At 45.1% G+C, this 15,469-nt stretch overlaps 1 protein-coding gene across 4 annotated transcripts in view; it reads left to right on the top strand.

The window, feature by feature from the left end:
- USP4 (ubiquitin specific peptidase 4) overlaps positions 1 to 15,469 on the top strand; it is a 50,950-nt gene that overhangs the window by 25,680 nt on the left and 9,801 nt on the right. For 3 of the 4 annotated variants that reach the window (XR_006298669.1, XM_043590376.1, XM_043590375.1), the window contains 7 exons: positions 987 to 1,160; positions 5,208 to 5,366; positions 6,494 to 6,718; positions 7,452 to 7,535; positions 8,450 to 8,544; positions 10,797 to 10,988; positions 11,926 to 12,014. Coding sequence is in view for 3 of the 4 variants with exons in the window: in XM_043590376.1 (XP_043446311.1) it covers positions 987 to 1,160; positions 5,208 to 5,366; positions 6,494 to 6,718; positions 7,452 to 7,535; positions 8,450 to 8,544; positions 10,797 to 10,988; positions 11,926 to 12,014 (1,018 nt within the window). In the remaining variant the exon portion in view is untranslated. Of the gene's footprint in view, positions 1 to 986; positions 1,161 to 5,207; positions 5,367 to 6,493; positions 6,719 to 7,451; positions 7,536 to 8,449; positions 8,545 to 10,090; positions 10,188 to 10,796; positions 10,989 to 11,925; positions 12,015 to 15,469 lie in introns of those variants that run through there. The other variant, XM_043590377.1, reaches the window with a different exon arrangement.

Genomic DNA, 15,469 nt, shown 5'->3' with positions numbered 1-15,469 from the left:
TAAAAAAAAAAAAATTTTTTTAAAAAACCAATGTAAATGAAATTTTAGCAAATCAAATTCAACAATATAGATGAAAGTGGTAGAACAAGTGGGGTTTGTAACGGCAGAACTAGGTTGGTTTGATACCTGAAAAATTAATTTCTCACATAAAGGAGAAAGCCCTATGATCATCTCAATAGATGTAGAAAAAAACCTTTGATCAAACTCAATTTTTGAGTTTGAAGAGTTATAATTAGTATGTACACATGTACAGTGATAGTGTTTTTTGTTTTTTCTACTATCTCATTATCCTGATCTTTCCTCTGTAATGTTTCAGCTCTAGTAAAACATTTTGCCTTCAGCTTATTTATATTTTATCTTCCCATGAGACAGTGGAATGTCCTAATCCATTCTTGTGGGTTTTTTAATGTTTATTTTTGAGGGAGGGAGAGAGAGAGAGCAAGCGAGTGTGAGTGGGGGAGGGGCAGAGAGAGAGGGAGACACAGAACCCAGAGCAGGCTCCAGGCTCTGAGCTGTTAGCACAGAGCCTGATGCAGGGCTCAAACTCCTGAACCATGAGATCATGACCTGAGCTGAAGTTGGATGCTTAACTGACTGAGCCACCCAGGTGCCCTTCCAAATCAATTCTAATTTAAAAAATTATCATCTTAAAATTATTATGTTAAAACTTATCATCCTTCATTGAATAGAAGATTATTCTGTGTCAGGCACTTGGGTGCACAGCTTTTACCCTTGGGTAGTTATTTCAGAGAGAGTTCTTAGGCAGTGAGTGAGCTCCCAACTATATCCTTGGGAGGTTAGCTGCAAGGCAGGCCACCAGCAAGGATTCTGGAAGGCTGTGCCTTACTATTGTGAGCCTTGCAGAGAATCTACTGAGAACTTCATTTTGTTGGAGTTGACCCTCATTGGCCCTTGAGAACTTGTTTTATCTTTATCTCTGTGTGTTGTCCATAAGGGGTGTGAGCTCTGATTGTGTTCTCTTTCAGTGCTTGAGCAACACCGCACCACTGACTGACTACTTTCTCAAAGATGAGTATGAGGCTGAGATCAACAGAGACAATCCTCTGGGAATGAAAGGGGAAATTGCAGAAGCCTATGCAGAGCTCATTAAACAGATGTGGTCTGGAAGGGATGCTCACGTGGCACCTCGCATGTTCAAAGTAGGTTGCTGTATATGTTTCCTTTTTTCCGTTTTGGGGAAACGGAAGTGATTTAGTTTTCAAATGAGGCATTCCAGTTGCATTTTGGGGTTAAGATGGGGTCTGGGACTAAAAGCCTCACACGTTGAGAGCCGCCTTTCCTGTTGTTGAGTCATTCAGTGCACGGATACGTTAAGTGACCTCAGCCCGCACCTCTGGGCAGGGGATACTTCAGAAGTCATTTGTGCTGTATTCTGTGGTGCCAGCCTTTAAATAGGCAACATCCTAATAAGCCAGACCGTAAAATTCAGTTTAATTTCCAGCACTATCTGAAGGGTATTCCCAGGTTCTCTGAGCTGAGAACCTATACCCGCTGTGGTTTGAGTTGGGCCCCCTAAGTCAGGTTGATATTCGTGGAATGTGGTTGAGAGGCAGTTCTCACTTAGATCCCTCAGCAAGGGAGATCAGGTGAACTGTAGTGGGCTCTTGGATCATCTTGGGCCTTCCCTCACCTTAAATGTTTTTTCCTGTTGAGGGGAGGGCCCTTGCTTCATATTTTTAAATCTGAGAAATCCTACTTAGCCTGCACCACCAGGGTTCAAGGAGCCTTCATGAAGCACATGGTAGAAAAAGATAGGCATGTTTTTTATGCAAAGAGGGGAGCAAAGTAGCACCTTAGCTCAATGAGAAAATTTAAATCTTAGTTTATTGAAATGGAAAACTAATTCTTTTTACCCCCATAGTCACATTAATCTCTGGGAAATACATGTAAATTACTATTCACATGCCATAAAGTCATAAAGAGATGGAATCGGGTGACAACACATTAGGCTCAAGCTCTTATAAATAAACAATTGACAGATCGTATTTAGGGATATTAGAGGTAGTATAGAGTTTCCTTGATGATGGACATTTTCTCTGCACTGTCTGTTGTGGTAGCCACTAGCCACTTGACATGTGGGTAGTGTGAACAAGAAATTGGATTTTTTTTTCCTAATTTTGTTTTTTCAACTTTTTTATTTATTTTTGGGACAGAGAGAGACAGAGCATGAACGGGGGAGGGGCAGAGAGAGAGGGAGACACAGAATCGGAAACAGGCTCCAGGCTCCGAGCCATCAGCCCAGAGCCTGATGCGGGGCTCGAACTCACAGACCGCGAGATCGTGACCTGGCTGAAGTCGGACGCTTAACCGACTGCACCACCCAGGTGCCCCAAGAAATTGGATTTTTTAATTGTGTTTAATTTTAATTTAAATTTTTTTTTTTTTTTTTTTTTTCAACGTTTATTTATTTTTGGGACAGAGAGAAAGACAGAGCATGAACGGGGGAGGGGCAGAGAAAGAGGGAGACACAGAATCGGAAACAGGCTCCAGGCTCCGAGCCATCAGCCCAGAGCCCGACGCGGGGCTCGAACTCACAGACCGCGAGATCGTGACCTGGCTGAAGTCGGACGCTTAACCGACTGCGCCACCCAGGCGCCCCTAATTTTAATTTAAATAGTCACATGTGCCCAGTGGCTAGGGTATTGGGCAACACAGGTGGAGAGCATTGGTTCTCCAACTACAGGATTCATCGGAACCTCTGGAAAGGCTTGTTAAAATACAGAATACTGGGGTGCCTGAGTGACTCAGTTGGTTAAGTGTTAAGCGTCTGACTTCGTTTTGGCTCAGGTCATGAGTCATGGCTTTGTCGGTTTGAGCCCCACGTTGGGCTCTGTGCTGGCAGTGTGGAGCCTGCGTGGGACTCTCTCTTTCTGTGCCCCTCCCCACCAGCCCCCTCCCCACTTGCACTGTCTCTGTCTCTCTCAAAATAAATAAATAAACTTAAGTAAATAAATAAAAATAAATAAAATATAGACCACTGGACCTATCCTGAGAGTTTCTCATTCTGTAGATCTGGGTTGGGCCCAAGAATGTGCATTTTTTTTTTCTTTTTTTTTTTTTTTTTTAACTTTTAAAAGTTAAAACTGATTTATTTAGTTTGTTCATTTCTTATATTTATTAGTGATCTTGACATCAACAAAATTGGAATTATTATTAGGTTCTACCAGAAAAAATAATAAATGCAATAGAAAAGAGTTGTATTTCTAGGAATTTGAATTTTGAACCAAGAGGACCAAGAAATAAACTTTCAGGGTTATTCATTTCCTTTGCTAGCACTGTCAGATGTTCAGGTACTTTAGTCTGTAATGAACATAATAAGGTATAATTATGTATACTCAAAGACCATCTTTTGCTGAGCTCATGTCCAGTGAACCAAAAATTAAATTTCAGTGTTTAGTTATTCTTTGAGATTACAATAGTTCCAGGTTACCAAAAGGTAGTTTAAAAGTTCACTGGAGGGGCGCCTGGGTGGCGCAGTCGGTTAAGCGTCCGACTTCAGCCAGGTCACGATCTCGCGGTCCGCGAGTTCAAGCCCCGCGTCGGGCTCTGGGCTGATGGCTCAGAGCCTGGAGCCTGTTTCCGATTCTGTGTCTCCCTCTCTCTCTGCCCCTCCCCCGTTCATGCTCTGTCTCTCTCTGTCCCAAAAATAAATAAACGTTGAAAAAAAAAATAAAAAATAAAAGTTCACTGGAAACACTTAAGTTGTTTGCTAGAATAAATTACTATTGGCAGATTTTTGATGGAAGGAGTCCTGAATCTGATGTCCTCAGTTTTTTATTATTTTTGTTTTATTTATTTTTTTTAATTTTATTTTTTTTAATTTACATCCAAATTAGTTAGCATATAGTGCAGCAGTGATTTCAGGAGTAGATTCCTTAATGCCCCTTACCTATTTAGCCCATCCCCCCTCCCACAACCCCTCCAGTAACCCTCTGTTTGTTCTCCATATTTATGAGTCTCTTCTGTTCTGTCCCCTCCCTGTTTTTATATTATTTTCGTTTCCTTTCCCTTATGTTCATCTGTTTTGTCTCTTAAAGTCCTCATATGAGTGAAGTCATATGATTTTTGTCTTTCTCTAATTTCACTTAGCATAATGCCCTCCAGTTCCATCCACGTAGTTGCAAATGGCAAGGTTTCATTCTTTTTGATTGCCGAGTAATACTCCATTGTTTGTATGTGTGTATATAGATATATGTATATACATATATCTATATACCACGTCTTCTTTACCCATTCATCCATCGATGGACATTTGGACTCTTTCCATACTTTGGCTATTGTTGATCGTGCTGCTATGAACATTGGGATGTATGTGTCCCTTCGAAACAGCACCCCTGTATCCCTTGGATAAATACCTAGTAGTGCAATTGCTGGGTTGTAAGGTAGTTCTATTTTTAATTTTTTGAGGAACCTCCATACTGTTTTCCAGAGAGGCTGTACCAGCTTTCATTCCTAAGGAATGTGCATTTCTGACAAGCTCCCAGGTGATGCTGGTGGTGCTAGTTGGGGACCACACTCTTGAAGATCATGGGTATAAAGCGATACAAGGCAGACAATTTATTTAAGGATAGGAGGGCTGTTAGGTACAGGAGGCTTCCTCTGACTGATACAGATATTTATAAAGTTCTCATGGAGACTCTGAACCAAAGAAGCAAGTAAGAGGGGGATTCGTGTCAGTATTTAGGAGGTGTGGCTGCTCAGGATGCCACTCTTCACTTTTCTTTTAGGATAGTGCCCAGGTGTCAAGTCTGCTGTTCTCCTGGCTTTTGATCTGAGCCCTCTCTCTCTGGTGAGAACTACTGGCCTCCTTTAGGCTCCTGATGAATTAATTGGGCCACTCAACCAGATGGTATTCTCCCTTACTGTCCCAGGTGACCCTGCAAAGTTGTTTTTTTTTTTTTTTCAAGTTTATTTATTTTGAGAACAAAGAGGGTGGGGCACACATGCAAGTCAGGGAGGGGCAAAGAGAGAGGGAGAGAGAATTCCAAGCTGTCTCTGCACATCAGCATGGAGCTGGATGTGGGGCTTAGCCTCATGAACCAGGAGATCGGTGACCCAAGCCGAAGTTGGATGCTCAACCACCCGAGCCATCCAGGTGCCCCTGCAGAGTTATTTTTGATGGAATTTCCCATCTGACTTCACTGGTTTAAATCTTATACTTTCTGATGTGATTGCTTTTGTTGTAGACCCAAGTGGGACGTTTCGCCCCTCAGTTTTCTGGCTACCAGCAACAAGACTCTCAGGAGTTGTTAGCCTTTCTTCTAGATGGATTGCATGAAGATCTGAACCGTGTAAAGAAGAAGCCCTACCTGGAGCTGAAGGATGCCAATGGGCGGCCAGATGCGGTAGGATATTGAAGATTGAGGATTTTGAGCAGTAGTATTTCATAGAAGTTGCCTCCTTCTGAAAGTTGCAGGAAAATTCTTTTGGTCTTTGAGTATTGGCGCCAGGACCCTGGTTGCCTCTTGCTATTGATGATGTGGACGCAGGTTGTGGTAGAGTAATGTGCTCCAGGTCAGGAAGAGACTACCCCTAGTTACTCCTAATTCTCTGGCTTGGGCTTCTTTAATTGAAAGTCAGTTTGTTAGTATAATTTCATTGCTGAACCAGAGACTAGGGCATTCTGTAAAGTGTCTGTAGTATGGGCCGTCATTAAAATACTTACATGATCATTAAAATAGTTTGTTACTGGGGCGCCTGGGTGGCGCAGTCGGTTAAGCGTCCGACTTCAGCCAGGTCACGATCTCGCGGTCTGTGAGTTCGAGCCCCGCGTCGGGCTCTGGGCTGATGGCTCGGAGCCTGGAGCCTGTTTCCGATTCTGTGTCTCGCTCTCTCTCTGCCCCTCCCCCGTTCATGCTCTGTCTCTCTCTGTCCCAAAAATAAATAAACGTTAAAAAAATAATAATAATTTTAAAAAAATAATAATAAAAATAAAATAGTTTGTTACTAACATTATTAGGGCACTGACTTTTTGCCTCGATTTTCTGATCTATGAAAAGGGAATTTAGTATTTAAGTTACCCTATCACATTGAGATTCATTATATGAAAACTTTAAAGTAGCATTTATATCTTGAAGGAAAAACCATGAGTTAGGTGAACTGTAGTATGAATTAAAACCTCACTGAAGGGACTTTGGCTCATTGAAAACCTTATAGGAGGCAGTCCTTGCTCTGGTCAGGTCCATTTACCCACGGTGTTCTCAGGGCTGTCTATCTCCTATCAGAGGATACACAGATACTGGTGTGTCCATCGATCCTAAGTGAAGACTGTTAAATGTGGGATTGGGCATAAAGCTGGCATGTGGCTGTATGGTACACCAAGAGCAGTCCACACCCTGGCTGGCCTGGACCAAGTTCTTTGCTATAGAGACTGCCTCATGGTCCATCTCAGATTCTGCTGTAGATCATTCTGGATGATGGGATAAATGACTCAGGTGTGTTGAGAATGTCTTCTTTATCTTTCTCCTTCTAGGTGGTGGCAAAGGAAGCCTGGGAGAATCACAGGTTGAGGAATGACTCTGTGATTGTGGACACATTCCATGGCCTCTTCAAATCTACTTTGGTTTGCCCAGAATGTGCTAAGGTTTCTGTGACCTTTGACCCATTTTGCTATCTAACTCTCCCACTGCCCCTGAAGAAAGATAGAGTTATGGAGGTCTTCCTGGTTCCTGCTGATCCTTGCTGCAGACCTACTCAGGTGAGAGAATCTGCACCCTCACAGCGCCCCTCACCGTGGGACCCAGAGCAGGGCTTCTCCCACTGACTGCTTCTGAATCCCTGTGGCACTTGCCTGAGTGTGTCCCCCCAGCCTCCATCAGACCTCTGTAATCCTGTATCATTCAGAGAAGATTGTGAAGGTGCTCTGGGCTTCTCTGTCACTTTTCCCCCATGCTTCATTCATGCAGCTAAGGTAGTACGAATGATCTGCTAAGTGGTCCTTGTATCAGAACGGTGGGAAGCAGCAGCAGGGTCTTCTTGGCCAGTCAGCCAAGAGAGCCTGGCTAGAACAGAAGGCTGTGTGAATGGAGTGACGAGCGGGTCTTAGCGTCCCACCCCGCTGATGGCTCACTGAGTGACTATACTGCTTAGTCTTCTGGCTCTGGTTTCTTCACCTCTTAAAGATGACGAGACATGGCAGTCTGTATAGTTTTTAACAATTCCTTAAAGGAAGCAAACTTTAGGAATGAAACAAAGTAGTATTTAGGAGGGAAAGAGATGGGTGGGCCCCTGGGCTGCCTCCTGAATAGAGAGGCAAGTGCTGAGGCAGAAGACTTGCCTGTTGGCTCTTCTGATGACTCATGTGGGCCCTGACCTCATGTACACTGTTTCTGGGAGGTCATCTCAGGTGACCTGTGTTGCCTGCTCCTCCCAGCTCATCTCCCACCCTTTGCTGAGCGCCTTTGTCACCCCTCCCATCTATCTTTTTGCAGTACCGCGTGGTTGTGCCGCTGATGGGAGCTGTGTCTGACCTGTGCGAGGCTCTCTCCAGGCTGTCTGGCATTGCTGCAGAAAACGTAAGGCAGGGTGGTCGGTGGCACTCACTACTTCATAGTCCTTTGGAGTGTATTTTCAAACTTGTAGCCATTTTTAGGGGGTAGTTTTTATTGGCCAGCACAAATGTGATTATATCTGGATGCCTCTGGCCTCCTGTCCCTCGCTCACTGTGCACACTGTGGCTGAGACTCCCTTCAGCCACGGGAAAACTGTCCTTCCTCCAGTGAGGTCACACTAGCCACGGTCAGAGGGCCAGGAGTAGGGCTCTGCTCTCAGCTTTGCTGCCCTTGCCTACATGACCTCTTCTGTAGTATGAGAAGCTGCAATTTCTTTCCTACACTAAACTCCGTGAGTCTGGAGTGACTTTGTGATGTTCTTGATAGAAATCTTTATTTAGAAGCAGCTGCCCATTCTGGGCTTTCTGCCGAGCCTGGGCCTGTGTGGTGGTGGGGAAAGGGAAAATCCCCTCCCCATCCTCCTGTGTGCTCCAAGTACCTTTGTCCCAGCCCTGGTCACTGCTCTTGCTCAGCCCCACTTCCCTCGTAGCCCTGCTGGTTTTAGGCAGTTGCATAGTTGGGGTTTGGTATGTTCAGCTATGTGCTGAGGATGGTTTGGAGACTTCTGGCCTGGCAGACACCCCAGAGACGTCTGGATGACCACCAGTCTCTGATCAACACTCACTCCCCACCATTCCTGCCACTTGAGGTCAAATCCCATCGTAACCCTCAGGACAAATGTTAACCAGCAGGTTTTCTGCTGGTGGCAGTCATGCTGTTCTTCTCCCTTGGGCATTGGCCCCTAAACTCTGGGGCTGGTTGAGTGATGGTCTCTCTGGAGGTAACACTCCAGCAGCACATTGTTTTCATTTGCTTCTGGGGTTTTATGTAGAGGCCCTTATCCATCCTGTAATCTTTCTGTTACTGTTGATTCTTAGATGGTGGTCACAGATGTATATAATCACCGGTTCCACAAAATTTTCCAAATGGATGAAGGTTTAAACCACATCATGCCTCGGGATGACATTTTTGTGTGAGTACTCAGTGGTTTCTGCTGCAGGCTCAAAGGAAACATTCTAGAGGCTTTGCCTTGTAGGTGTCTCCAAAGCAGAAGATCTGGTAGTCCGTGCTCATGTGGATTTGCCCTGACTCCTTGTGCCAGGGGATGGGGGTTCAGGGAATTCTGACAGCCATCAATGCTAAGCACTTCATGGCACTTCAGAGCTAGATATTCCAGATAACTCTCTTTAGCATGGACATAGTCTCTTGTCACCAGTTGCTACCTATTAAGAGGGCCTATTTAGTAGTCCTATAGATGGTCCTGATGTCAGAAATGCCTTTCTCAAGAAGAGTCACAGCTGTACAAGGGGCCGCAGGAAGATGAGGGAAGGGATGTGATGTAGGCCGTGGTTCCTTGGGCAGGCGCGATCTCAGAGTGACAGGAGGGTTGACAGAAACAACGTTTTTCTGCTCTGACATTCTGTAAGCTCTGAGACTATTTTCTCATCCATGTGGGGACGGTACAATGCCAGCTCCAGTGATCTCTTTAGCCCCTCCCAGGTCCTCTTACTTGAAGGCTGCTCCCTGTAATTTTGTGTGTGTCCCTCTCCCGGGTGGGGTGGAGTAGAATATGAGCTTGTCTGCACTCCCTGACAGTCACTTACTTGCTCAGGGAAGCTTGAATGTGGACCACACCCGTGCTGTTTCTTCCTCATTCCCTCTTGCTTGGAAACTTGCCTCTGCTGAGAAAGGTTTTCAGGATTTGTTTTGGTTTTTGTTTTGGTTGAGGATTGCAGTACACGAAGGAATCATTTCCTTCCCTTTAAGTTTTTGGGTATGTGACTTCCAGATCACTCTAAAAGAAGTAGTTCTTGACCACACCCAAGATCCTAGTTCTGTTCACTTGCACAGGCTGCCTCCCCACTCAGCCATCTTTGCTTACTTGACAAAGTCAGCTCAGCGTCAGCCTAAGGCTGTCCATTTCTGACCCCAAGTCCTTAACAGCAAACATCTCCCCTCAATTCTGGAAACTAGTGTTTGTACACACCCAAGCTCAGAGGAACTGGGGCATTGCCCTGTGGGAAGCTTAGCAAACCACCACCAACAAAGGAATTTGCAGAGGGCTTGAGTGCCAACCATCAGGAAGCAGATTGTTTTAAAGATTAATTGGTAATTATGAAAACACGCTGGTGGCACTAATATTACTTGAGTGTGTGGCGCACTCTGCCGCTGAGTCCTTGAATTCTCACCGCCACACTAGAAGGTAGACTTGTTCACTGAGTAAGCAGACTCAGAAGGGAGCACTTGGCCCCCTTATAGTGGCCAGAAGGTGACAGTGACCGACCTGGGCCAGCCTCACTCCAAGACCTCATTCTTGACACTAATGCTGGACCACAGGGCCCTTACCTAGAGCACACCTTAGACATTTTTGTGAGTTTTTCTTAGAACTCCTCTTGTACATATGTCATTTAGGACTATTTGCCAGGTATCTGGGGAGGGTTGTGTGTGTGTGTGTGTGTGTATGTTTGTGTTTATAGTTTTCAAAAATTGAATCAGTAAGTTTGTGTCTCCCCCTATAGGAAGAGGGAAAGACTACAGTCGGTTGCCAGCAATTTTGGTAACATCTGTTCCAGGATAAAACATCTATAAATCTCCTCAATCCCATGTATTCACTAAGTAAGACACATTTTTCAAAATCATTGATTTATATTTAGCATTTTCTTTGGTTATCTCTAATTTTTAAAAAATTAAATATGGTTCTTTTACTTCAATGTTTTTGAACAAAGATAGCAAACAATTAGTTTTATAAATTTGCTTCCTCATTTGAAAGAAAGCATCTTTGCGTAATATTCTAGGTATACATTCTTGTACAATATTTGATTTTATAGCACTTCAAAAGTTGAGCTCCTTGGTGACAGAAGATGAACTTGGTGGCCAGGCCTCCCCCTTCCTGCGCCTTTATGTCTGCAGTGATGGTCCCGATGACAGCTGTCATCTGTGTTGAGTCCCATTCAAAGGACCACAGAGTTGAGGCCATGGTTGGGGGAAGGAGAATCACATTATCCCCGAGTCCCGGGTTGCATAGATTCACATTTTGCTGATAGTGATCCTTGGGATTCCTGACCCAGCTTCCAGAATCTTCTTGGAAATGGCTTATCCACCTTTTATGCTAAAGTATGATTTGTCCCAGTAACCACAGTCCTGGCCACCATGTAGCTGCAGCTCAGATCTCCGTTGCTCATGATGGCCTGCTGCTGAAGGTGCCCTCTTGTGTGATTGACACAGGTACGAGGTCTGCAGCACCTCCGCTGATGGCTCTGAGTGTGTCACACTTCCAGTCTACTTCAGGGAAAGGAAGTCCAGGCCGTCGAGCACTTCTTCCGGGGCAGTGCTGTATGGACAGCCACTGCTGGTTTCTGTTCCCAAGCACAAGCTAACCCTTGAGTCTTTGTACCAGGCTGTTTGTGAGCGTATCAGGTTGGTGACAGAAATGCATTTTGCTTGTTATTTAAAATCAAGATGGGCCTGGTCATAGTGGTGACTCCCCATGCAGTGTCCCTGTGCTGGTCCCACGTGCTTAATCCTGTGAAAATGCAGTTGGGCCTGCCCCCAAAGGGCCAGGACAGGTGCTGTTGGGAAGGGGCACCTGGCACATCTTTTTTTTTTTTTTTTTTTTTTTTTTAAGGGATCTTACATTGTTTTTTGGGTTGTTGTTTCTTTTTTTTTTTTTTACAGCTTATTTATTTTTGAGAGAGAGCGCACGCGTGCATACACACAAGTGGGGGAGGGGCGGAGAGAGAGAGACAGAATCGGAAGCAGTCTCCAGGCTCTGAGCTATTAGCACAGAGCCCAACGTGGGCTTGCACTCATGAACCTTGAGATCATGACCTGAGCTGAAGTCAGGCACTCAACCCACTGAGCCACCCAGGTGCCCCCCATCTGGCACATCTTAAGCATCATGATACTGTCACCTAAGCCTTCTCTGGGGTTCCTAGAATCATGTCTGTCACATTTGTCAGTCACTGGGTGCAGGCAGTCTAGTGTTTTGAGGGCAGTTTGTGTCAGAATACAATTTCTGAAGTAGCTTCACGATCATTCTGAAGCTGGTAATTAATGTTCCTGGGAAATATTTTTCTAATGGTGATGCCATGTGACATTCATAGAAGATTTGAAACAAGCATTTATGGAAGACTCGGAGTCTTCGGCGACTTGGTACTTAGACATCTTATCTTTTGGGTTCCCCTCAATATCTAAAGTGTTGACAATCACATGCTTTTAAAGCCCCTTTATTTACCTGAATTGCTTTGTGAATAGCTGGGAGTATATCAGTTGTGAACTACTTCTAGCTGAATAGTGGAGAAAAACAGGTAAATGTTATAGCTAACACATCGTTCTTTTTTTCCTTTTTTTCAAGCCGCTATATAAAACAGCCTTTGCCTGATGAGTCTGGCAGCTCGCCCTTGGAGCCGGGGGCCTGCAATGGCTCCAGGGGCAGCTGTGAAGGTGAGCGCTCGCCACGCTGTGGGGCTGTGACTGACCAAATCCCTCCTGACCTCCCTCTTCTTCCAAAGGTGTTGTACACACGGGAGAGGGAGGCTCTAAGGCTGGGTGGGGGCTCTGGCTAGAGAGCAGATCTGGGAGCCCCGATGCACCACTCCGTGCTGCCAGTGCATGTTGTCCAACTTCAGCGCCTCATGGAATCTTCTTAGACATGTAGGCTGTGTTTCACCTCAGGCAGAGTGAGACTGACAGGACTCAGTGACTTGCCCAGGATCATGAGGTGTGTTGGGATTGCAGTGGGTGCTTATCCGGCACTTGACTGCCTCCATGACTTGGCTTCTGTCTGCAGAGCTATTAGGTTGGCTGTTGCCCACCACTCTGATGTGGCACTGCCTCTGGGGAGGACAGGAGTCCTGGCCAGCCAATCAGAGGGCAGAGAGTTTCTCTTGAGTGTTTCTTTTTTTTTTTTTTTTTTTTTAATTTTTTTTTTTTTTTTTTAACGTTTATTTATTTTTGGGACAGAGAGAGACAGAGCATGAACGGGGGAGGGGCAGAGAGAGAGGGAGACAGAATCGGAAACAGGCTCCAGGCTCTGAGCCATCAGCCTAGAGCCTGACGCGGGGCTCGAACTCCCGGACCACGAGATTGTGACCTGAGCTGAAGTCGGACGCTTAACCGACTGCGCCACCCAGGCGCCCCTCTCTTGAGTGTTTCTTTCTGCCCAGGAAGCTACAGGTAATAGCTGACTCTAGAGAGCTCCATCTGTGGCAGCAAAGAGAGCCACAGTCTACAAAGCAGTAGGATAAGGCTCATTGCAGGAAACCCAGAGCCCTCGCCATTCTCTCACGTCCAAGTGCTCACAAGCTTATCCCTGACTGAGGAGCTGTGTCTGAACTGCATTGTGGTGGTTACCCTTTTGGGGGCCTAGGCGACTTAGTGGGTTTATCACTATATAACCGCAAATGTTCTCCAAATTAGTGCCATAAATTTTCAATTGCAAATCCAAATGCCCAGATTTCTCCAAGATGTGCAGTCTTCGAAAGTGAGACTTGACATTAAAAATAATGCTCACAAGGCTCTGTCCTCACCAGATACTGCACATTGTGAGTATTTTAGGTTTACTGTTTATTCTAGTCATACTTTTTTTTTAAATTTTTTTTTTTCTCAACGTTTATTTATTTTGGGGACAGAGAGAGACAGAGCATGAACAGGGGAGGGGCAGAGAGAGAGGGAGACACAGAATGGGAAACAGGCTCCAGGCTCCGAGCCATCAGCCCAGAGCCTGACGCGGGGCTCGAACTCACAGACCGCGAGATCGTGACCTGGCTGAAGTCGGACGCTTAACCGACTGCGCCACCCAGGCGCCCCTAGTCATACTTTTTTTTTGCCATTTTTTTTTATTAACTTAATTTTTAAATTTACATCCAAATTAGTTAGCATACAGTGCAACAATGATTTCAGGAGTAGATTCCTTAATTCCCCTTTCTCATTTAGCTCATCCCCCCTCCCACAAACCCTCCAGTAACCCTCTGTTTGTTCTCCATATTTAAGAGAATATGACCCCCTCCCTGTTTTTATTTTTGTTTTCCTTCCCTTATGTTCATCTGTTTTGTCTCTTAAAGTCCTCATATGAGTGAAGTCATATGATTTTTGTCTTTCTGTGACTAATTTCACTTAGCATAATACCCTCCAGTTCCATCCACGTAGTTGCAAATGGCAAGATTTCATTCTTTTTGATTGCCGAGTAATACTCCGTTGTATATACATACCACATCTTCTTTATCCATTCATCCATTGATGGACATTTGGACTCTTTCCATACTTTGGCTGTTGTTGATAGTGCTGCTATAAACATGGGGGTGCATGTGTCCCTTCGAAACAGCATATCTATATCCCTTGGATAAATACCTAGTAGTGCAATTGCTGGGTCGTAGAGTAGTTCTAGTTTTAATTTTTTGAGGAACCTCCATTCTGTTTTCCAGAGTAGCTGCACCAGTTTGCATTCCCACCAGCAGTGCAAAAGAGATCCTCTTTCTCCGCATCCTCGCCAACATCTGTTGTTGCCTGAGTTGTTAATGTTAGCCATTCTGACAGGTGTGAGGTGGTATCTCATTGTGGTTTTGATTTGTATTTCCCTGATGATGAGTGATGTTGAGTATTATATTCTGATTCTTGCCCAGAATATCATGTTCTTCCACTAGGAATGAACAAGAGGGTGTTTTGTGTCCAGGTCCCACAAGCAGAGATGTCAGGGTGGTCGTGACAGTCTCGAGCAGACCCTGGGAGACCCATAGGTTTTTGGTGCTCTGGCAGTTAAAGCACTGTGATTTCTAGCTCAAAGTGTGGGGGGACAAGTCACCTCCTGCCTCTGAACCTTGGTTCATGCATCTGCAGAATGGGATGATGACGTCTGCTTCACAGATTTGAGGTTACAGGTTTTTTGGTGTTTTTTTGTTTGTTTGTTTTTTGGTTTTTTTGAAGAGTGGGGATTGGCAGAGGGAGAGAGAGAATTTCAAGCAGGCTCCATGCCCAGCATAGAGCCTGATGTGGGGCTTCATTTCACAACTGTGAGATCATGACCTGAGCCAAATCAGGAGTTGGACACTTAACCAGCTGAGCCATCCAGGTGCCCCAAGGTTACAATTTATTAGGTAATGTGGGTTAAAGTACCTGGCACATAATAGATGCACGATTAATAATAACACCATGTCAGTATTTGCTGTTGTTATATTTAGCCTAGCTTTTTTTTTTTTTTTTAATTTTTTTTTTCAACATTTTTAATTTATTTTTGGGACAGAGAGAGCCAGAGCATGAACGGGGGAGGGGCAGAGAGAGAGGGAGACACAGAATCGGAAACAGGCTCCAGGCTCCGAGCCATCAGCCCAGAGCCTGACGCGGGGCTGGAACTCACGGACCTCGAGATCGTGACCTGGCTGAAGTCGGACGCTTAACCGACTGTGCCACCCAGGCGCCCCTAGCCTAGCTTTTTAGATATTGCATTTGTCAGTCTCCTGTTCAGGGAGAATTACTGCCTTCTTTTGACTCCTTTAACTGAGTCTTGGCAAATAGACTTCAAACCCTATTTAATGTTGTGAAATACTTCTAATGTTTTTACTGCCATGGCTTCTTGTCAGGCCTATGGTGGCTGTCTCCTGATTCTCCTGATCTTGGGTAGTTGCTTTCAGTGGACTCTGTTTTCTATTCTCATCCTGTTATATACACTCACTGTATTTAATTCTGACTGCATTAGCATAAGTTTCCTGAGATTTTCCAAGGAGCTGATAGCCAGTGGTACAACCAGGGATGGAGTTCTTATAGTTTTAGGGCTCTGTTTGTTTACTGAGTGGGGTGGACGCAGGCTTTTCTGTGTCCCTGTCAGACAGGTAGCAGGTAGGGCAGGGTCTCACCTGCTGGTCTGGGAGCGGGGCAGGTTCACCTAGGTGTAAAAGGGGCAGTGC

The sequence above is a fragment of the Prionailurus bengalensis genome, chromosome A2 (genome assembly GCF_016509475.1).
Source record: "Prionailurus bengalensis isolate Pbe53 chromosome A2, Fcat_Pben_1.1_paternal_pri, whole genome shotgun sequence".
In the NCBI taxonomy this organism is placed as follows: Eukaryota; Metazoa; Chordata; class Mammalia; order Carnivora; family Felidae; genus Prionailurus; species Prionailurus bengalensis.
Note: the sequence above shows the minus strand (reverse complement) of the source record. Positions and strands in the feature narration are given on the sequence as shown.